Source organism: Pipistrellus kuhlii, unplaced genomic scaffold, assembly GCF_014108245.1.
Source record: "Pipistrellus kuhlii isolate mPipKuh1 unplaced genomic scaffold, mPipKuh1.p scaffold_m20_p_6, whole genome shotgun sequence".
NCBI lineage: Eukaryota > Metazoa > Chordata > Mammalia > Chiroptera > Vespertilionidae > Pipistrellus > Pipistrellus kuhlii.
In genome coordinates this window covers 52,168,372-52,192,119 of record NW_023425562.1, presented here as the reverse complement: position 1 = coordinate 52,192,119, position 23,748 = coordinate 52,168,372, and the positions used below count along the sequence as shown (strand labels likewise).

Here is a 23,748-nt window from a genome sequence, read left to right as displayed (position 1 = left end):
TCATGAATTGGATGGTTCAATATTGTGAAGATCTCAGTCTCTTCAACCTGATACAATAATTCAAAGTTTATGTGTAAAAAAGTTCAATATACAAAAAACAGCCAAGACACTCCTTTTTCTTATGGAGATATTTTTCTTTATTGGGAAACTTAGGATTTGGGTACATCAAATGAAACCAATTTATTGGGGGGGGGGGGCATGAATAAAAACCCACAATGGGGGGGAAAATTAACACTGGGCCATAGCCGAACCCAGATCATATATTTTTTAATTAAAAAATTCTAGTTGCTTCATAATTGACCTTTTGATATAAAATGACCCATTAAATTGCCAATTCATGCTTCTTGGTGTTGAGGTTCACAGGACAAGCTAGGACGTCTTCAAACCTTGAATTCCATGGGGGGTTGTTTGGCTTTGGAACCATGTCTTCCCATGCTCAGGAGGTGGCAGCAGCAACAGTGCCCACCTTCTGGGCAGCTTCTTTCTTGGCATGAGGAGCCTGCAGAACCGCCAGCCACAGCTTCATCTGCCTTGGGGCAGCAGCTCGGAGGTGCCGATCTCTAGAATAACTCCGGTACTCTTTCCAGCCAGATGTGAACGTATGAGCGAGAACAAATGTTCTCCTGGCATCTGCTTTTGTCCTGGGGGGATGCTGCACCAGCATGGAGTCAGTCAGGGGCTACTGCCCCTGCACATGGACCACAGGCTGGGTGCCTGCAGAGGCAATATGGTAAGGTGATGAGGACTGCGGAAACGAGGCATACTTAGAAGATGCCATAGTCCGTGGAGCAGCGTGAAGTTCTAAGTTATATATATATATATATAAATTATTGAATTTTTACAGAGAGGAACAGAGACAGTTAGAAACATCGATGAGAGAGAAACATCGATCAGCTGCCTCTTGCACACACCCTACTGGGGATGTGCCCACAGCCAAGGTACATGCCCTTGACCGGAATCGAACCTGGGATCCTTGAGTCCGCAGGCCGACGCTCTACCACTGAGCCAAACTGGTTTTCGGCTGAAGTGCTAAGTTCTGCACAGCTTTGGGAACACCTCCAGACTGGCACCTGTCAGTCAGCCCTTGCTGGGCGGCACCAGCACCACCAAAGTCCATAGCCAAGTGGTCCAGCTCTCTGAGCAGTTGGAGCCAGGTGGCTAAGAGCTGGATGAGGGCCAGACTGGCATATAGCACCTGGCATATCTTGGAAGCCTTGATGTCTCCCACCTTGCTGCCAGTGTGGGTCAGGAGTCAGCCGTGCTAACTGGTGAGTTGTGTAATATGGAGGTCCTTCCTGAGCCTGTGGAATGGCTGGCAGAAAGCAGCCAGCAGGGGCAGGCTGGCACTGTAAGGTGACATCGACAGGGAGTGCTCTCGTCCAGCCACCGGCTGCATATACCGGTTGGTCAGGTGAGCCTTTTGCTCTTCCTTCCTCTGGGCCAGGGCGACATACAGTGGTTTGGGGCCCCTGATGCCTCCGTTCATCTCAGCGAGTGACTGCTTTGGTTGCCTCCTCAGGAGATGAGAAGCAGACAAAGCCAAATCCTTGGCTTCTCTCATCCTCTCATTGCCTTCACCCTGGTGACAGATCCGAAAGGAGAAAACTCTTTCCTTAACTTCTCATTGCCAATGGTGTCATCCAAGTTCTTAATATAGAGATTCATCACCCTCTGATATCGACTAATTCTCTTTTGCTTCAGCTGTTCAAAGTTCCATTTTAACTCAGCCTGCTGTTCCACTGTCTTCTGTGTACAGCCTACAGAAATGACTTTCCCACTTATTTATTTTCCATCCATCTCTTCCACAGACTTCGTGGCATCCTCATGCTTTTCATAATCCACAAGCCTCTGGATCTCCCACTGGGATCTCTCATCACCTTGACCCTTAGGGTTTTACCAAGCTGGCTGAACAGCTCTTTCATACTCTCTTCATCCATTCCTTCCCCAAAGTTGGTCAACTTGGCTTTGGCTTCCAGCTCAGCTTCCTGCTCTTTTCCAGACTTGCATCTGCCCACAAACACTTGGGCGGTCCGTAGGCACAGGCCATTCCTCCTGTCGATGGCTGAGTCTGCTGCAGCCTCTTGGGTCTCAAAGTGAACAAAGGCATAACCCTTCTCTCAAGCCTTTCTCATCACACATTGCCTTGCAGGACACAATGTTTTTTGTTAGGTCTGTTCTGAAAGGAGCCAGGCCAAGAGACGTGAGAGTTTTAAGAAATTTCATGGCGCACTCTGCCAGTGGCTGAGACCAGCGTGTATGGTGTCGGCTGAGAGGGGATGGTTAGGCTCTCTTCTAGAGAGTAAAAGCATGCCTTGCAGGGTCAGGCTGTGGGTGCGCACGTTGGTCAAGTGGAAGGGAGGAGAGTGCACTGCTCAGTCAGACGGAGAGGAGTTCCTACTTTGCTTCTGCAGATGCAGACCCTCTGCCCCACGCTGGGGGAAAGGCTTAGAACGACGTATTTCAGAAAGCACGTCCACGCCGGAGAAGCTAAGGGAGGTTCGCCCTAACCATGTCCAAACGCAGAAAAAGTACCACAAAGTGCCTTGCTAGCTATCACTTTGTCCAAGTTCTTGGTGAAGATGTTTCCCACACCAGATTTTCTCAAAGAGGAGTCCCTCATGTTGGAGATTGGCTTTCCCTTAATCACATCTAAGTTCCTAGTATTCAAGGCCGGCTCTGCGTCAGTGTCTGGGAGTTAACATAGGTGCTCAGCGTCAGTGTCTGGAGGCTGACGTAGCCGTAACCCTGGGAGCCGCAGGTGCGCATGTTGGAGCAGGCCTGGGTGGACGCGGCAGGCCTGGGTGGACGGCACAGGGCCCGCGGGGCTGACCTTTTTGCACAGCCTGGCCTCGGAGTGCAGGCAGCCACGTTCGGGGAGGCCGGGGGGGTAGCTGCTGGCGGCAGCGTTCACCTCTGAGCCCCCGCCACACCCAGGCCCGCCGGGAGGACTTCTTCCAGGGACCACACTGGACAGAAGGGGATCTTCCCGGTGCCGGTCCGCGCGGGCCCATGGGCGGGCGGCAGAGCGGAGCTCAGAAGCGGCGCGGGCTTGGAAGCAGGAGGGCACCTCGGCGTTACAAAAGGCTCTCAGAAACAATAGTGTGTCTCTCCCTCGCCCCCAGGCGTTTGTAATTTTCAGCTGTCTGAAGCTCCAAATGTCCAAAACAAATTTATTAAAATGGGGACTTCCCTCTAAACGACAAAAAAAAAAAAAAAAAAAAAAAAAAAAAAAAAAATCTTAAAAGAACCGCTGAAACTGGTTTGGCTCAGTGGATAGAGTGTTGGCCTATGGACTGAAAGGTCCCAGGTTTGATTCTGAGCAAGGACATGTACCTTGATTGCGGGCACATCCCCAGTAGGGAGTGTGCAGGAGGCAGGGGGTATGCAGGAGGCAGCTGATTGATGATTCTTCCTTCTCTCTCATTTTTTAAAAAAATTATATTTTATTGATTTTTTTCACAGAGAGGAAGGGAGAGTGATAGAGAGCTAGAAACGTCGATGAGAGAGAAACGTCGACCAGCTGCCTCCTGCACACTCCCTACTTGGGGGATGTGCCCGCAACCAAGGTACATGCCCTTGACCGGAATCGAACCTGGGACATTTCAAGGACATGTAACCATAGATGCAGAAAGGCAGATGGGCTCGGTTAAGATAAAGGTTGACCTTGACAGTGAAGATAGCAGCCTAGAATGAAGCTACCCACCTTCACTGCTTTTCGTTACCGTTCAACTTCAGACCGTCCTCTGTGGTTACTTTCGGTCTCTGAATTTGCAAGACTGTCGTGCAGACCTTCCCTGAGCTAGTCAGGTTAGCATGTGGCCTCGTTCACCCACAACAAGGTACAAAAAGCCTGAACTAATGGAAAAGACGGATAAAACTGGGAACTTCTTAAATTAGGAACTTCGATGTGCCAAGCCTGAAAACGAGATAAATAAAGTAAAGAGATAACATTTGTGTGCTCGGTGCTCAGGAAACCGGGAGGGACAGATTTGGCTGAGAGTGAAATACCTGGGAAGATAAGTCTGGAAAAAGTCTGGAGCACCAGCTGGGCAGCAAGAGCTGGAATCATCCCACTTGATGAAGCTTCTTGTCATGTGTCTTAAGTTGGGCTGAGCGTGTCCACAGGGGAGGATCTTGAGTAAGATTTAAATGGTACTTAGTGTCTGCCCTCCATTCTTCCCGCTGCAGGATCAGCTCTGTGTGCTGCCCCAAAGCCAAATTCCTTTCTTATCTCTTCCCCCCACCGCACACCAGAAGTGCACTGTGTTCTGTCACTTTGTAAGAGTCATCTCAATTATCTTCATAAGATGGTCCAAGAACTAAGAAAGCATATTTTGGAGCCAACTCACCTGGGTTTGAGGCCCAACTGTGTTTTTTTACTGGTTGGATCAGTTCACTGTTCTGTGCCTCTGTGTCCTCCTCTGTAACATGGGAATAATGGATGCTTTTTCATACTTTCCATAGGACACTAGTGAGAATAAAACACATGCACTCCCTTTACTGAATACTGTGCCCTGTGCATTGCAAGTTCTCAGTACGAGTTCTTGCTATTCCACATCCTAAGGGGAGGTGATCTCTGGACCATGCTTTGTTGGTATCTCAGTTGGGCCCTTCCTGGGTTAAACTGTGTATCTTCAGCTAGCTAGCAGGAGAAGGAGAGGGCTGGTTCTCTGAGGTTCGGCTGGGCTCATTGCCAGTCCCTGGCTCAGCTTGGCTCCCTCATAAGGCCTCTCCTCACTCACTGGTGCTGCGAGCCACTGGCCTGCTCAGCTTCCTGTCTCCCTTATCTTCCCAGAGCATGTGCTCTCTGGTGTGGGAAATGCCACCACTTGCTTCCTTCCCTTTGCTCAGTGGGACGCTCATTCTTTAGCTCTCTGTCAAATCTCAGCTGCCGGGCCGGTTCCCACTCTGCTCTGTGGATATCTACCCCCCCCCCCGCCCCCCACTACCACCACCCAAGCAAGATAGATGCAGCATAGGCTCTGGCTCCAACAGCAGCATTTCTCTTCTCTTCCCTACCCAACCGCTTTCCCCAGCTTCCCTGTCCCCAATCCCCTCCACTCTCCCTGGACCCAAGCCCATACCCCCTTCTCTTTGAGTTAGGCAAGTTACTTGAAGTTCCTGGGCTTTACTGACCTCATCTGTAACATGGAAAAAGTGATCCTTGTGCTTCTGCCCCAGAGGAACTGAGAGAGGACTAGCATGAATTTTGGGCATGTTTTATATTATACATAACACAAATACTCAAGCATGATGGATGGACGGATTCAAAAATATCCTCATGGATTGTGATCTCCCAAAATTTTTGAGATACTACATGGTGATTAAAATGACAAACTTTGCCACCAGAGATACATGGGTTCAGATTACAGCTTTTGCTGTGTGACCTTAGGTAAGTCATTCACCCTCTCAGAGCCTTAGTGTCTTTATTAGTGAAAAGGATGTTAACGAAACCCATCTCACAGGGCTGCCATATGGAAAAGGGAGGTTGTTTGTGTAAAAAGCTTAACGCTATCTCAGCCTATGATAAATGTGAACTATAATAATAATAAATGTGGTCTCTGCTATTTGACTCTCAGGGCACTGAGTGTGAGGAGGGTACCTGGGATAACAACTCCCATAATGACAAAGGGTGGTCCCTTCAGAGGTCATCTCCCCCTTAGGGCATGGAATAACAATAACTTGTATTAAGAATTTAAAATGTGCAAGAGGTTGCTACTGCCACCTCGACCATAACAGACCTTAACTGATGGACTAGGCCTCTCTGTGACTCACTCTGTGGATGGTGGTGTGGCCACTGTTTAACCCCAGTTAACCAGGCCCTACCTGCACAGAACAAAGACTCTCAACACTCAATTTCAAATTGGCTCAATCATATACTTTATCACCCTCTGTCCCAAAGCACCTTTCAAGCACTCACGGGAAAAAAAAGGCAAAGCAAAAAGATGCACAAACTACTGTGTTTCCCTGAAAATAAGACATCCCCTGAAAATAAGACCTAGCACAACTTTGGGAGAAAAAATTAATATGAGACACTGTCTTATTTTCGGGGAAACAGGGTAGGAATCATCCAGCCATCTGACAGTGCCAAGTGTTGGCAAGGGTTTGGAGCAAGGCCATGCACGTGCACTACTGGGAATGCAAATTGGCTCAAACATTTTGTAAAATAGTTTGGCATTATCTAGTAGACTTGAAGATGCAGATCCCCATGACTCAGCTATTCCGCTTCCAAGTTTGAACCAACAAAGATTCTTCCACAAATACACAAGGAAACATATACAACAAGCATGTCAAACTCGTGGCCCGCAGGCTGCATGCAGCCCACAACAAATATTTTTGTGGCCCAGCCAATGTAATGGGATGTAAGAAACATTTTAATAAAAATTTTGTAACTTAATTTTTATAATATCAAATTATACATAATTATTAATAACGAACTACAACATCCACTAATGACTGCTATGATTGTGTTGCATTCATTTCCCTTACGCACCTTACTGTGCACCATTTCTCTCCACTAAAAGTAGCAGCCAATATTTTAGCAGCCGATTGCCATGTCATTAGTCTTATACTGACTTGTTTGGTATGCACAAAAGGAAATATTTTGCTTTCAGAAAACCAAAAAAATAGGGTTGTTTTTTTTTGCGTTATGCTTATTAATTTCTGCAGTTATTCAGTGTCTGGTAAGTTAGTGTTCAAGGAAAAATATTACTTGTTATTAAAATGTTCAAATATGTACATATATATATGATATCTCTATTGATTTCAGAGAGGAAGGGAGAGAGAGAGAGATAGAAACATCAGTGATGAGAGAGTGCAGGAGGCAGCTGATTGATGTTTCTAACTCTCTATCCCTATCCCTTCATCTCTTTAAAAAAAAATCCTATCTAATAAAAGAGTAATATGCAAATTAACCATCACTCTGCTATACCCACAAGCCATGCCCACCAGCCAATCAGGAGTGAGTATGAAAATTAACCCAACCAAGATGGCTGTGGCCACAGAGTGAGCAGAAGGCTTGGGTTTCCCCAGCATTGGAGGAAGCCAAGCTTTCTGCACACCCTGGCTGGCCAAGGCCTCCACTCAAGGCTACAAAGTTTCAATTATAGAAGATAAATAAATCCCAGATACCAGGGCCTCCACTTGGGTTGCCAGGGGGGCATGGCTGGCCTGCAAACCACCACAGGCCCCTTGCCCAGGCCACCCCACACCCCAAGGGAACCCCCACCCTGATCCAGGACACCCTTCAGGACAAACCAGCTGGCCCCCACCATGCACCAGGCCTCTCTCCTATCTAATAAAAGAGTAATATGCAAATTGACCAACACTCCAACACACAAGATGGCTGCCACAAGATGGCAGGGTAGTTGGGAGGGACCAGGCCTGCAAGGAAGGGCAGTTGGGGGTGATCAAACCTGCAGGGGAGAGCATTTAGGGGTGATCAGGCCAACATAGAAGGGAAGTTGGGGGTGACCAGGCCTGCAGGGGAGGGCAGTTAGGGGCAAACAGGCTGGCAGGGGAGCAGTTGGGAGCCAGCAGTCCTGGATTGTGAGAGGAATGTCCAACTGCCAGTCATACATCCTTCCAGGGGTCCCAGATTGGAGAGGATGCAGGCTGGGCTGAGGGACACCTGCCCCCCCCCCCCGCCCCATGCAGGAATTTTGTGCACCAGGCCTCTAATAAAAATATATATTTTTTAAAAGAATGCTCATACCAGCACTGTTTACAATAGCAAAAACCTGGGGGGGGGGGGGGGGAGAAACTTTAATGACTAACAATAGGAGAATGATAAATTGTGGCATGCTTATAAAAAGGCATATTATAAAGCAGTGGAGATTAATGGAACTACATCTAATGATAGGATGAATTTTATTAATATGTCAGGTGATGCAAGTTACATAGGAATAGGCGCACTTCAATACCATTTATAGAAAATTCAAAATATGCAAAATGCTATATATTGCTTAGAGAGATATACATGTATAGCATAAGTATATAGAAATGTAAGGGGATAAATACTGGCAATTTATGATTAGTGGTTACTTGGATGATAGAGGGGAGAGATGTGCATTTGAGGAGGAGTACACTGGAGGTTTCAATGGATAATATTTCATTTCTTATGCTGGTGGTGGGGACATGTGTGCTTTAATAAAATTCTTCAGGCATGAAATAATTCTTCACATATAAAATATTTCATAATTTTTTTTTTTTATAAAAGGCAAGACTATAATTGGCATTAAGTTCTTCCACTTTTCTTGAGACCAGGAAAACAAGGCCCCAGCTCTTCTGAGTAACTGTTTTGGTAAGCTGGGAAAAGACTGTGATGTTACTTCTTAGCTAGTTTGCAACAACTAGGAGGTGAGCATGGACTTTCTTGCATGTAATCAATTTAGAGAGTAGGAACCTGATATGTGTCAAGGGTTTGCCCGATTCCGCTATGACATCAACTCTCCCTCCAGGAAACACTGTAGTGGATAAAAAGTTAAAATCTCCCCCATGCCCTTTCCCTCCAATCCCATTCCAAAGAGATAATTTCTATTGAAAGAATCCTTCCAGACATACACATCTGTGAAAAATTTTAAGCTAAAAATAGATGGAATTATGCTATATGCATTTGCCACACTTCATTTACTTATCAATGGCTCATTTCAGTACATCAGCTCATGATGATCTGCCTCTCTCTTCTGCAATAATTTATTACTTAAAACTTCTATTTTTAATTCAACAAGAGACATATGATCACTTTCTAGATGCAAAATTTTCCAACTATTGAGATAGAGGGATAAAAACCTTCACAAATTATTAGAGTGTAAAGCCTTCACAAGATTGCCACACCTAATAAACACACACACACACACACACACACACACACACACACATTCTTAGTCTCAAGCCCCTCCCTGGAGGTAAACCACTGCTATATTTACATATGTCCTTCCAGATTCACTTACCCCCACAAAGAAATAGGTTGTTTAGTTGTTGTGTGTATGGTTGACATATAAATAGTTCCAAACTGAACATAACGTCCTGCAACTTACTCTTGGAGATTTATGCACATATTATCTCATTCAGGCATCCATTAGCTGATATTTATTAAAATACTAGAGGCTGCTGAAACCGGTTTGGCTCAGTGGATAGAGCGTCGGTCTGCGGACTGAAAGGTCCCAGGTTCAATTCCAGTTAAGGGCATGTACATTGGTTGCGGGCACATCCCTGGTGGGAGGTGTGCAGGAGGTAGCTGGTCGATGTATCTCTCTCATCGATATTTCTGGCTCTTTATCCTTCTCCCTTCCTCTCTGTGAAAAATCAATAAAAATACTTAAAAAAATAAAATACTAGAGTCCTGATGCACAAAACTTGGGCACTGGTAGGCCTTCCTTCTCCTGACTGCCGGCACTGGCTTTCCTCCAGCGCCCGGACCGAGCTTCCCTCGCAGCCCCAGCTTCCTCTGGGAGGACGGAAGGATGTCAGGAAGGATGTCTGGTTAATGAACATATTACATTAATATGATTGTCACTTCAGTTTAAAAACTATTGCTTTAAATTACCAATCCTCTATTGAGAACTATATTGGTCATAATTATCTCCTGTTACAAATAAATGAGCTGCTCTATACTCATCTTGTGATTACGGGTATTTCTGAGTGCAGGATCCCCCGATTGTGTAATTACTATTTTCTTCAAATTCTTATGAAAGTGTAGCCAGCATGCAGGAAAACAATTCTTATTTCCTGATCTTTGACCGCCGTGAGGCATAAACTTTGGGCAAGTCCCTGAACCTCTCCGACCTCGGTCTCCCCAATAGTAGTACCCTGCTGGTCCCTACACCCTAGAGTCTGCTCTAAGTTGAAAACAGAGGCCCCACCCCCTGACTCAGCGAGGGCAGGACTTCTGGAAGCCTCTGCTCCCCCTTTTCCGCCTCTCCGGATCCTCAGACGCGGTTTGGGGAAAAGGGAAAAGGCAGGTCTGGGCAGGAGAACTCGGTGCAGGGCGGGGCCGGGGCGGGCGGGAGGAGGCCGGCCCCCTGGTAGGAAATGAGCCGGGGCTGGAATAACACTTTAAAGGCCTGACGCCCTCTTCCTCCTCGCATCCCCTGGTCACCTTCCAGCTCCTCCGTCCAGCTTCCTCTCCTCCCAGGCGGTCCTCGCTCGCCTCGGTGCTGTCAGTGGGAGCCCCCCAGCCTGCCAAAGCCAGGAGTGCAGGTGGGATCGAGGTCCCAGGATGTGGAGAACATTGCTGCCCCTGCTGCTGCTACTGACGCTGCCCCGCAGGGCCCTTTGTGTCCAGGAAACTTCCGACGGTGAGTGAGGGCCCCAGGTGGAGGGGGAAGGTCACATCCCAGCCTCGGAATGCTTCTGTCCGGTACGGGGGCTAGACCGGAGGAGAGCTTATTCACAGGGTCTGTGTGGTGGCCTGCCGGGTGGATCTCTCTGTAGGGCAGACAGGGCTCTGGGGACGGTGTGTGTGCCGAGGCCAGGTGAGAGAGGGGAAGACGGAGGAGGCTGGAGGTGGGGGCGGACAGCACTGGAAAGGTGGGAAAGGGGCTGATGGGAGCATCGAGGGAATTAGCCTCAGGGAGAGGGGATGGGGTGAAGTTCGGAGAAGAAGAGCTGAGGGTGATGGTGGATGGGGGTGAATCTAGGGAAGATGGGAGGGCACCCAGAGATGAGATGAGAGATGAAAGGAACTGGAGGATGTGGGAGCTGAAGGGATACTTGGGGAAAGATTGGGGCTGAGCTGTGTGAGGCAGAAAGGGAGCATAGAGAGGGCGGAGGAAAACGGGATAGTTGGTGAGGTGAAGCTGGGGAAGAAGAAGCGGTGGCCAGCGGGAGAACTCAGAGGAGATCAGAAGTGGGTAAGCACGGAGGGGAGTGATTGCCCTTCACTGCAATTGCACAGGGCCTCTTCCTTCTCCCAGTCTCTCTAGCTTCCGTGTCCGCTTCCGAGAGGGCGTGAGTAATAACCAGAGTTCAGTGAGTGTTCACTATGGTTAACGCATGTGTTGCCTCATTTAACCCCCACAAAACCTCTACACAGAGGAGGAGACAAGGCCACACAGCAGTTAAGAACCTTCTGAGGGCCGAAACCAGTTTGGCTCAGTGGATAAAGCGTCGGTCTGCGGACTGAAAGGTCCCAGATTCGATTCCGGTCAAGGGCATGTATGTACCTTGGTTGCGGGCACATCCCCAGTAGGGGGTGTGCAAGAGGCAGCTGGTCGATGATTCTCTCTCATCGATGTTTCTAGCTCTCTATCCCTCTCCCTTCCTCTCAGTAGAAAGTGAATAAAATATATATATATTTTTTTAAAGAACCTTCTGAGGTTATCCACGCAGATGTATTTATTTACACCTGCAGACACAGAGCGCTTCTCAAATGCAAACGTGGTCACAACACAGCCACACGCACGGATTTGCAACCCCAGACTCATTCCCTCCTCAGGCGTTTTCTAGGTCCCAAATCTGTGCCAGGCCCTTACTCGGTGTAAGGCGCATGTGTCAAACACAAGGCCCGCGGGCCAAATCCGTCCCGCCAGGCCTTGCAATGTGGCCCGCACCGTGCTGTCATCACTGCACTCCGCTGCGTTTCCATCACAATGACAGTTTATGACTGTTCAGTAAACCATTCGGCCCGCGATTTAGGCTGGATTTTAGATTTTGGCCCCTTCTCTGATTGAGTTCGACACCCCTAGTGTAGGAGTAGCGATAACCAGTGGCCTAGAGGAGCCCATTAGAGCCTGTGTGTTTGCACACAGTTATGTGGAATCTCCGATCACTGAAACAGGTCCACTGTCTGGAAGGATAAAGAGAAGAGGCTTCAGGAAAACGCCAAGGAGAGAGCCACCACATTGGGTCTTGAAGCATGAATAGAAGTTTGCCAGGAAGCAGAGCAACCCGGACATGCTATTTACATGTCAGTCAGAAGGCAGCATGAGGAGTTGGATATAGCCTCACACTGGGAAGAGACTGAAAAAGCAGCAGGGGCCTGGTCCCCTTACAATCCATGCTAAAGACTTCGGACTTGATTCTGTGGACGGATATCCTATAAGGAGTCAGTAGAGCTAGCTGACTAAGAATGCCAGACTCAGATTGCTTGCATTCAAATCGTGGCTCGATTATACCATTTTAGCCTGTTTCCTGCATGGACTGGGGTTAATAATAGTAGCTACGGTGTTAAGTTAAACGGAGGAAGGCACAAATAATACAGTATGTGTGTGTACAGTGCCCAGGTCATAAGCCCAATAGCTATTGTTGTTGTTGGTAGGGGAGTGTGTCACTGAAGGACTTTACATTTTTTAATTTTTTGTTAGTCCTCACCCATTGCTTTTTTTTAGAGAGTGGAAGGGAGAGAGGGGAGGGAGGGAGGGAGGAAGGGAGGGAGGGAGGGAGGGAGAGAGAGAGAGAGAGAGAGAGGGAGAGAGAGAGAGAGAGAGAGAGAGAGAGAAACATCGATGTGAGAGAGACACAGCAATTGAGTGCCTCCCGCATGCTTCCTGACCTTGGCCGGGTACTAAGCCTGCAACGAAGTACATGCCTAGGACAGGAATTGAACCTAGGACCCTCAGTCCATGCGATGATGCTCTACCCACTGAGCCAAACCGGCTAGGGTCTACTGAAGGATTTTTATTTATTTATTTATTTATTTATTTATTTATTTATTTTTATTACTGAAGGATTTTAAGCAGAAGGACATAATGTTATTTCCGGTTCAGGTGGAGATCGGATTAAAAGGGATGAAACTGAAAAATGAGGGGCAGGAGCTTGAGGAAAGAAGTTCCTCCCCCAGTCCCTATGGGAACCAGTGAGGCCGGAAGCAGGGCAGGGGCCGAGGGGACAGAATTGGGATTTCTGTTGGAGGTCAGGAATTGCTGACCCGCTGCAAACGAGGAGAAGGGGCGGGAGAGAAGGGAGATCAGAGTGGGTCTTCCACCGCCTGTCGGGCTTACCCCTCAGGCAAGTGGCCTCTCCTCTCTTCTGGCCTCAGTTTCCTCATCTGTAAAATGAAGATAACAATCCCTGCCCTACCCTCTTGGCAGGTTTCCTGTGAGCATTACATGGGAGGGAGGGTGGGAGGACACTTTGTAGTTTATGAAGAAGGGCCGAGAAGGTGGGCGGCGGCTTCTGGATGCGGGGTTATGAACTCGGGCTACTCTCAGGCCAGCCAGGGACCAACGCACTGGCTTCCACCCCCAGGCCCTCGGAGCCTCCACATGCTCCAGATCTCCTACTTCCCGGACCCGGGCCGAGTGAGGTACCAGGGCAACGCGTCGCTGGGCGGGCAGCTGACGCACGTGCTGGAAGGCTGGGACTCCAACGTCTCCGTTCTCCAGCTGCACCCCCTGCAGGAGCCCCAGCGCTGGGAGCGCACGGAGGAGAGCGTGCGGCTCTACCTGAGCAACTTCCACGACCTGGTGCGGCTAGTACACCAGGAGCGGGGCGTGGCCTGTGAGTGGGTCACGCTTGGAGGGCGTGGCCTGGGAGGCGGGGGGCCGGGGGAGAACCTGCAGGGCCCTCTGGAAGGGGTGGTTCCCAGAGGGGTCTTGCGGATGGGCTGGGCACACATGGGCCTGGGCCTGTGGGGGCGGGAGGCTCTCCGGAGCCCCGGGGTGGTGCCCAGGCACCGGCATTGACTGATTGCTGGGTATGAGCTTGAGGCTGGAGAGGAGGCTGTGTCCTAGCCTTCTGTCCGGCCTTCTTCCTGCTAGCATGGTCTTGAGGTAGACCCACCCTGAAACCCTAAAGTTCACTTCCCCCAGGGGAGCATGCCCTACACCTGGCGCCCTCTCCACACATCCCCTTGACCTTGAATCTCCCCCCTCTCCCCCTCCTCCACAGTTCCTCTGACCGTTCGCTGCTTCCTGGGCTGTGAGCTGCCTCCTGAGGGCTCTCCAGTCCACACCTTCTTTGAAGTGGCTCTGAATGGGAGCTCTTTCGTGAGTTTCCAACCAGAGGTTGCATGTTGGGAGGCAGGGCCCCAGGTCACCTCTGCAGTGGCCATCTACACCCTGCGTCAGCTCAACGCCTACAACCGGACTCGGTATGAACTGCAGGATTTCCTGCAGAACACCTGTGTGCAATACGTGGAAGAGCACCTCCCCACGAAATCCTCGAAAGGTACAGCGGGACCGGCGATGGGCCTGCATGTTGGGTAGGTTCCGGGCAAATGGAAGGGCCTGAAGGATGGACCTTGAGCAGCAGGACTGCCGGGGCTGGGGATCTGGGATAGAGTACACACAGCTTAAGTCACTTTGGGGCAGAAATCCCCTTGGGGCTGGATTCAAACCATAGACTCCTTGGGGAGTATGTTCTCTGGGCTAACTTTCTGCATGTTCTCCAGAGAGCCAAGCACGCCGCTCCTACACGTCGCTGGTCCTGGGCATCCTGCTGGGCACTTTCATCATCTGTGGTGTGGCTGTCGGCCTCTTCCTGTGCACGGGCGGACGGCTGTGTTAACTACCCTCCGGTCCCCTCTGGAGAAGGGCTGGACCGATGGGGGCTGACAAAGGAAAATCTCAGCTCCCTGAAAAGCCAAACATAGTCCCCACTTGGGACGTCATATCCCACATTCGGAGTATCAGCTTTCTTCTTCCAGATCTGCCCACTAAGAGTTTGGGCGAGTGAAGGAGAGAAGGCTAGATAGATGGAGTACTTGGTTTACTAGGAAACTAAGTACTTGCATGCTTCATTGCATTGATTTGAGAAGTAGTGAATGCTTGTCTGTCTTTGTGAAAAACAGATGATGGAGTTGTGGTAGTGGTGGTGGGGTCTATGGCCCATCCTCCAAAGACAGACAGAATCACATAACCTGTCATCACAAAACCAAAATAAATAACGTTCAATGCCTGCAGATGTGTCAGACATAGGAAGAGACAACGCTATGAAGGAGGTAGAAAGAAATAACTAGAGATATGGTAGGAGTGTAAAATCCAAGTAATATGGGAACAAGGAGTTATTAAATAATTGGTCAATAATATTAATAAATTCCTTATTTATGTATAGGACATTATTATTTCCTCTACTTTGAAAATTTTCTAGAAAAGTAGCCTATACAGTTTGCTTCTACTTTCTTATTTCCTGCCAGAGGTAAAATGCACGAAATTCATGCAAGAGTAAGCCAGTCCCAGCTGCCTCAGTGCTCATAGCCCCGGCTTCGTCCAGAAGGTGGTCCAGACAGTCATCCAGACAGTCATTCCATTGTTCGGCATTTGGTCAATTTGCATATTACACTTTTATTATTATAGATGCACTCTTCAACCACTGCAGGAAATAATAACATCTCAATAAACTACTCCAAACTAATTGTGGAAACTTCAGCTCCATGATGTCTGCACATTTCACTTTGTGGACTAGAGCTATTTTTACCCCAACTTCTGAAATACCATACTTCTAATTTTTAAAAAAATGTTCAATCCCTTTGTCTACACCATCTTACTCCATTTATCTTGGAAATCATAGCTTCCTTAGAATTCCATTTTTGGGCTCCTTTTATTTCCCTTTAATCTGTATCTTTCTGGGCGACCTACTAACTTAACTTGCATGGCTTCAAATACCATCTGTCTGTGGTGATTTCTATGGGGAAGCAATATAATCTTGTTTTTGAGAGCATGTATTTTGTCATCAGACAGACTTGAGTTTTACTTCTTTCACCAGGCATTTTAACTTCTTCAAGTCTCAATTTCTTCATAAACAAACGGTATAATAAAATACACAAAAATGGTATATTAAAGATATGTACTTCACAAAGGTATTATACATATTAAATAAGAATATATATGATGTATGTATACAGGGTGGGGCAAAAGTAAGTTTACATTTATGAGTATGTAAAACAGAGTTTATTCTTGTATTATTATTTATTAATTATTGTATTATTTTTCATATGAACAAGTGTAAACCTAATTTTGCTCCACCCTGTATAGCACTTGCTGTTGACCTCCCCCATATGCATTCATTTTTGAAAATCCTCTCTATCATAGTATTTTGTAGACATTTTAGAGTCAGCATATTCAAAATAAACATGTCTTTCTCCCCAAACCTGTTCTTTTTCTCCCGTGGTTTTACTGTCAGTTAAACAGAATTACCACCAAATCATATCAATGTAAAGACTCCGTGTTAACTTGTGTTTACTCCCTCTTCATCCCCCACCTACAAAATACAATGTCTGTAGAATCCATTCCCTCCTTTCTACTCGATTGCTTTTGTTCCAGTTATTATACTTCATCTCTTTCTTTGTGGTAGGCATAGAGGTGTGCCACCCAGTTCTACCTTCAAGGAACTTGCTGTTCCATTACAGGGAGTATAGCCAGCAGGTAGCTTCTTGCTGCTTCAGTTCCTTCAGGGTATGCCTCACCTACAGAGAACAGTCCTACACAAGGGCCGTCCTCATTTGTTGGCTGAGCAAAGCAGGGATGTAAAGGTGTAGCCATTATGGCCCATGGCAGGACAATTCTGAGGAGCCATAGTCACTGCAGAGCTCCTAATCAAGTTGACTGGATCTATATCCGATCTATTCAATCCTGCTTCCTCCCCTAGTTAATATCCTGCACCTCAAACTCTCTGTCAGCATCTGCCTCCAAAAAAGCCAACCTGTGATTGACAACCTCACTGTCTCCAAATTGAGAAATATTCTCACTATTTTGTCTGGACCATGGCAATAGCCTCTTCCTAATTGTTCTCCTGGTCTCTAATTTCTCTGAGTTCTGTTTCACCATCTATATAACAATTAAATAAAAATAATTTGATCATGTCATTGTTCTGTGTGTGTTTGTTTGTTTGTTTGTTTATATTGATATCAGAGAGAGAGAAACATCAGTGATGAGAGAGAATCATTGTGGCTGCCTCCTGCACATCCCCTATTGGGGATCAAGCCCGCAACCTAGGCATATTCCCTGACCAGGAATTGAACCGTGACCTCCTGGTTCATAGGTCAATGCTCAACCACTGAGCCATGCCAGCTGGGCTCATTATTCTGTTTTATAAAGTTCCCACATTTATTGAGCTAAATTCAGAATCTTCAAAATGACATTTAAGGATTTGTGCAATCTGGTTTCATCCTAATTTTCAAATTTTATTTCTTAGTACTTCTTTTTGCCCAACTGTGCTTTGGGTTATTGATTTATTTTAAATATATTTTTATTGATTTCAGGGAGGGAGAGAGATAGAAACATCATCAATGAGAGAGAATCATGGATTGGCCACCTCCTGCATGCCTGCTAGAGGAGATCAAGCCTGCGACCCAGGCATGTGCCCTTGATGGGAATTGAACCTGGGACCCTTTGGTCTGCAGGCCGATGCGCTATCCACTGAGCCAAACCTGCCAGGGCTGGGCTATTGATTTTAAAAGCATATGTAATGACAGAAGTAATACCACAACAGTAGCAATACAGAAGTTCACAAAGAAAAAAGTGAAAGACCTGTACTTTCGCCATCTCTCTAAACCCTTACCTTAAAGTTATACTAAGATTGTAGTTGCAAGCAAGAGAAACCAACTCTGTCAACTAATGGGGAAATAAATATTTGAAAGGTTATTAAGTAATCCTCAGAATTGATGGGAAGGCCAGCTAATCAAACTCAGAAAATAAAACCAGGGATCACAGCCAAAGTCACAGCACAGGAATGGTCTAAGAAGGATACCACAGCTGTTCATTCGTCTTTACACTCTTAGTTTAAGACTCAAAGTCCTGGTGGGAGCATTCAAATGGCCAAGCCATTTGCCTTTGCTGCAAGGAGAATGGGAGGGAAAGTTCAGGTATCTGGCTTTTCTTGTGGATTGTGGAACCCTGTCGCCCATTAAGATTCACACAAAAGCCAAAACCGGTTTGGCTCAGTTGATAGAGCGTAGGCCTGCGGACTGAAAGGTCCCGGGTTCGATTCCGGTCAACGGCATGTACCTTGGGTGAGGGCACATCCCCAGTAGGGGGTGTGCAACAGGCAGCTGATTGATGATTCTCTCTTCGTTGATGTTTCTAACTCTCTATCCCTCTCTCTTCCTCTCTGTAAAAAATCAATTAAAAATATATATATATATATAGATTCACACAAAGGAAGAGGTTTCAAATCTTAGGAAGACAAAAAACAAAAACAAATTCTGATGCCATCAGAATGCTCTTTTGCTGTTCATAAGATTAAATCCAAACTCCTCAGTATGTAACTAAGACCTTCCAAAATCCAGCACCAACCTATATTTTCTCTAGCTTCATCTTCAACCCCTCTTAGTCCATTCAGGCTGCTATAACAAAAATGTCATAGAGTGGGTAGCTTAAACAACAAACATTTAGTTCTTCATTCTAGAGACTGGGAAGTTCAAGATCCAGGTACTGGTATATTTGGGACTTGGCGAGGGCCTGCTTTTTGATGCATAGGTGTCCATTTTCTACGTCCTCGCCTGTGGAAGCAGGGTGAGAACTCTCTGGAGATTCTTTTGTGAGGATACTAATCCCATTCATCAGTGCGCTACCTTCATGACCTAATCACCTTCCAAAGTCCCCAACTTCAAACACCATCATAATGGGGATTAGATTCTAACATACCAATTTGAGGGGAGGCAATACACTCAGTCTAGAGAGTATTCTCCTCCTCTCTCAATCTAGCCCCTCCAAATCACTCTTGTTTTCTCAAATACACTCTGTCCGTTCTGGAGTTAGGTTAGGGAAGGTAAATGCTTTGTGCTTTCTCAGTCCACAATCTGCTTGATATTTCTCTGAGGCCACGGGAGGCAGAATTATAAAATGTTAGTTACCCCTGAACACTCTAGTACTGAAAGGGAAACTGAGGCTGGGAAAGACTAAGTGGCTTGCTCCAGGTCCCATAGTTCGCTGGTACAAGAAGTGGAACTGGGACTTGTAGCTTCTGACTTTTGACCCTGAGCTTCACCGTGCTGTGAGAGGGGGAAGAAGTCATGAAGGTGGAGGTAATGAGATCACTTGAGTGATCCTCTGAAAGTTTATGTCCACATCCAAAGGCAGGAGCGGTAAAGAGGCAGGAAAACAGTGGGATGAGTAACTGACTTATAGGGATAAAGAGTGAACCTAATTTCCAGGTGGTTCTAACACGGTAGAGAGTAAATAGAAGGTTCATCTGACTATGCTTACACATGTGAATATTTGCTCATAGCTGTGTGATCTTGGATAAGTCTGGAAAAAAGTTCATAATTTCTATGATAGCTCTGATAGCTACCGTGTTTCCCCAAAAATAAGACATCCTTCGAAAATAAGACCTAGTGCATCTTTGGGAGCAAAAATTAATATAAGACACTGTCTTATTTTCGGGGAAACAGGGTAGGGAAACCACCTCAGAACGTTTGGGTTAGGCTTGCCAGACTACTGGAAGTCCAGCTGGAGTTTACAGAAGAAGTAAACAGACCTAGAATAAATTTAAACACATGATTCCCGGCATCTTCTAAAAGCCTCCTGGGTGGCGTGGCTTACTGTGTTCCTCTTCCTTATAATTCATTTCAACATTTATGTCTTAATTTCATGCCTCCTGCCAGATGGCTGCAGGTTTAGGTTACTGTATCCCGTTCTTCTTCCAACTCAGCCACCTGTTGCTAGGTCCTGTTTGATACACACAGCATTATGCCAACTGCCCTCAGGAATGCAGAAATGGGTAAAACACGATTCCTGCCCAGGAGTCTGTAGCATAGAGGAAGAGGCACACAAAACAGTTCATTTAACACAGAAGGAATGGGAAGGGTACAAAGTAATGACAAGTGACGTACTGAGAGAAATGGATCAAACAAGGAGAGCTGCACGGAAGCCACATATTTCCTGTGGGCCTTGAAGAAAGAGAAGAATGTCAGGACGTGAAGAGGGGAAATCTGTTTCTCCTCTCGTGGGTAAAGTCTTCAAGGGAAGAAATTATATCTTATTTTTTCAACACATTCCCGACACTCAGAATAATACCTTACAAAAGGAAAGAGCCAATACATGTTTGTTCCATGAATGAAAAATGAATGAATTCTGGACTAATCTCACTGCACAAAGGCAAAGAGGGTGAAAGGGCACCTTGCATTTAGGGAATAATAAATGGTGTGATGTGGCTGCTCTGGATACAGCTTATGGAAGGAAATGTTGTGGGAGATAGAATGGGACATTTGGATACTAGATGGCCCTGGTCAGTTGGCTAGAGCATTGTCCCAGTATACCAAGGTAGTGGGTTCAATCTCTGGTCAGGGCATATGCAAGAATCAACGAATGAGTGCATAAATAAGTAGAACAACAAAAATCAACCTCTCTCTCTCTCTCTCTCTCTCAATAAAAAAATTAATCAAAAAGAATGTCATTAACTTATAGTTAATTCCATAGGAAGTAGCTAACTCTTTTCTCCTCTAAGGAAATTATATCCTTGTTCATCTTTGTACCCTTAATATCTAGAACAGTGCCAGGATTTAGAAGATAGATAACAAATAGCTGAATGAATGAATGAATGAATGAATGGAAGATTTTTGAGAAATAAAGTTATTTTATCCTTTCTTACTTTAATAATAATACCTACATTGCAAGGCAGGGGTTGGGAACCTTTTTTCCCCACCAATAGCTATTTGGGTATTTATAACATCATTGGTGAGCCATACAAAATTATCAACTTAAAAATTAGCCTGCTATATTTAGTCAAACATTTAATTAACTCGCCCCTAATGCCTTAGCAGAGCCAGATCAAATGATTTTGTGGCCTTATACGGCCAGACATTCCCCACCCTATGTAAGGTATAAAAATGTCAAATCAGAAGAGAACCAGGATGGTGTCATAGGTAAACTCCTATACTTGCTGCCTCTCACAACCACGTAAAACTACAACTAAAAGACAAAACAGCTGTCATCCAGAACCACAGAAAAACTGGCTGAGTGGAAGTTCTACAACTAGGAGGAAAGAGAAAAGCACATTGAGACTGGTGGGAGGTGTGGAGATGTGGAGGTACTGAGGCACTCGCAAAACAAGCTGGCAACTGGGTGTGCTGTTGTTTTTTTCAATCGGGAGGGAGATACAAGCTCCTGATTGCTCTGAATTCCAGTTCCAGGTGAGACTCTGGGGACCCAGACTCATATAGGGGAAACTGGACTGTCTGGCACTGGGCTGGAATGACGGCTTTCTCTCAGAGGTGCTCACAGTGATCACTGTTCCTGCATGGGGTCACGGGCACGGAGACAGCTGACTGGTCATTGCTGTTTGCTCCACTCTGGTGATTCCCTGAGACCCTGCCCCACCCAATTTACAACCCAACCCAAGCTGTGCACAGCAGCTTTTGCATATGAATGTCCTGTCCTTTCGCAGCCTAACCTAACAAACTGCAGCTGGGTCAGAGAGCTCAAAAGCTTCCAGAAGAAAGCCCAAGGCTCTTGGCAGCAGTAGCCTGCCTTGCTTCACATCTGGTTCTCATCTGGGCTCTTCCAAACCCCAAACAAAGAGGAAGAATCTGTAGATCTTGCTGTAGCTCTTGCTGGGTGGCCTCGGGTAGTGGCTGACTTTGAACCTCCTTGGAGATACAAGAGCCAGTGTATCCAGTGGTCAGAGTGGGATCATCCAGATTATAACTCTTCACATCCATAAGAGACACACTCAGGGGGCAGACTCAGTGAGCACCAAGCTCCACTGAAGCAAATCCTGCCCCATAAAGGCGTCTCTAGCCCAGGAGTTCTCCCATTGTAGACACAGTTGGTCCTCACAGCCAATTGGCCTGGAGTTTAATTTCTCCCAGTGATACCAACAGCAATCAAGGCTTAACTACAACAAGATTGTACACACAGCCCACAAAGGGGTGCACCAAGAGTGTCCACCTCAGGTAACTGGGGAGGCTGAGCCACTAGGCTCTATAGGACAACTAGCACACAAGGCCACTCTATCAACACAAGGAAGCAGCCAAAATGTGGAGACAAAGAAACATGTCACAAATGAAAGAAACGGAGGAAAGCAAACTATTGATATATATTTCAAAACCACAGTTATAAGGTTACTTAAGAATCTTCTAGAAACTTCCGAGGAACTTAGTGAGACCTTCAAGGATCTTAGTGAGAATGCAAAAAAAAGAAAAAAAAAAGAAAAAAGAAAAAAAGCTCTCTCCCTGCTGCTGTGGAGTTGCATGAAGGTGGAGGCTTGGGTGCATTCAAGATTATGCTCTACCCATACCACCGCCATGGCTGAGGAAGGCATAGCTGCTGGAGGCGTAATGGACATTAATACTGCTTTGCAAGAGGTGCTAAAGACCGCCCTCATCCATGATGGTCTTGCGCACGGAATTTGCGAAGATGCCAAAGGCAAACGCCAAGCCCACCTTTGTGTACATCCTTTGTGTACCTTTGTGTACATCCAACTGCGATGAGCCTATGTACGTCAAGTTGGTGAAGGCTCTCTGTGCTGAACACAAAATCAACCTAAGTAAGGTTGACGACAACAAGAAACAAGGGGAATGGTGGCCTCTGTAAAATCGGCAGAGGGAAAGCCCTGTAAAGCGGTTGGTTGCAGTTGTGTGGTGGTTAAGGACTAGGGCAAAGAACCTCAGACAAAGGATGTCATCGAGAAGTGCTTCAAATGCAGAAAATGAACAAATAAACTTGGCTTTTGTTTATTAAAAAAAAAAAAATGGAGAAGAACCAGTTAGAAATTAAGCATACACTGACTGAATAAAGAAACATATACAGTGCTGAAACTGGTTTGGCTCAGTGGATAGAGCGTCAGCCTTTAGACTGAAAGGTCCCAGGTTCGATTCCGGTCAAGGGCATGTACCTTGGTTGTGGGCACATCCCCGGTAGCAGGGGGTTTAGGAGGCAGCTGATCAATGATTCTCTCTCATCGATGTTTCTAATTCTCTATCTCTCTCCCTTCCTCTCTGTAAAAAAATCAATAAAACATATATTAAATTTAAAAAAAAAGAAAGAAAAGAAACATATACAGAAATTCAACAGTAGACTAAATGTAGGCAGACAGGAAAAGTACAGAAGTTCCGAAGCACGAGCGTGGCTTATGTGATGAACAAGGAGGCCAGTTTGAATGGGGTGGCACGGGCAGAGGGGAGAGAAGTAGTGGGAGGCAAATCATGCTGGGCCTCCTTGTAGGTCAGTTGTAACTCCAGTCGTGCATTGCTCACTGATGGGGATATGTTCTGAGAAATGCAGCACCAGGTGATTTTGTCATTGTGCGAACACTGTAGAGCGCACTTACACAAATTGAGATGGCATAGCCTACTGCGCACGTAGGTCACTGCTCCCAGGCTGCCAACCTGTACAGTGGGTCACTGTACTGAATACTGTAGGCGACTGTAACACAATGGTATTTGTGTACCTAAGCATATCCAAACACAGAAACAGTGTACGGTGGATACCTTTTTTCCACCAAAAATGCTAGTAGAGGACACTACCATGAGTGGAGCTTGTGGGATTTGGAAGTTGCTCTGGGTGAGGCAGTGAGTAGTGAGAGGAAGTGAAGGCTTTGGACATTAGCATGTGCTACTATATGTAGGCTTTACAAACACTGTACACTTAGACTGCACTAAATTTATATAAGTTATCTTTTCTTAAATAATAAACGAATCTTGGTTTACTTAAATCCTTTTATTTTATAAACTTTTTCATTTTTATAATTTTAGACTCTAACCACTAAGGCATACCAGCCACAGCTTATCTTTTTCTTTTTTTAAATAGCTAAAAAAATCTTCAATATTTCTAATTGCAAATGTACAGAAATTGCATAGCCACACAGTCTTAGAACACCAACAACTTTCTCTGTACATTATTACAGAGTTAAAAGTCACCGCTGGAGAGG

At 46.3% G+C, this 23,748-nt stretch overlaps 1 protein-coding gene and 2 pseudogenes across 3 annotated transcripts; 2 read left to right on the top strand and 1 right to left on the bottom strand.

Annotated features, from left to right (window-relative positions):
• Positions 1–394: 394 nt before the first annotated feature.
• On the bottom strand, positions 395–4,069 carry LOC118707942 (annotated as a pseudogene).
• Positions 4,070–9,956: 5,887 nt separating this feature from the next.
• PROCR (protein C receptor) lies at positions 9,957–16,740 on the top strand. 3 transcript variants are annotated; one of them, XM_036417497.2, is made up of 4 exons: positions 9,957–10,301; positions 13,192–13,440; positions 13,831–14,109; positions 14,324–16,740. In XM_036417497.2, exons 1-4 carry the CDS (start codon positions 10,220–10,222, stop codon positions 14,446–14,448), a joined length of 735 nt encoding a protein of 244 aa, XP_036273390.1. In that variant the 5' UTR covers positions 9,957–10,219; the 3' UTR covers positions 14,449–16,740. The 3 variants fall into 3 exon arrangements, with proteins under 3 accessions (XP_036273390.1, XP_045430429.1, XP_036273391.1); XM_045574473.1 differs by having other exon boundaries at positions 9,958–10,298; positions 13,189–13,440; positions 14,333–16,740; XM_036417498.2 differs by having other exon boundaries at positions 9,960–10,301; positions 14,333–16,740.
• Positions 16,741–22,100: 5,360 nt separating this feature from the next.
• Positions 22,101–22,570, top strand: LOC118707356 (annotated as a pseudogene).
• Positions 22,571–23,748: the final 1,178 nt, after the last annotated feature.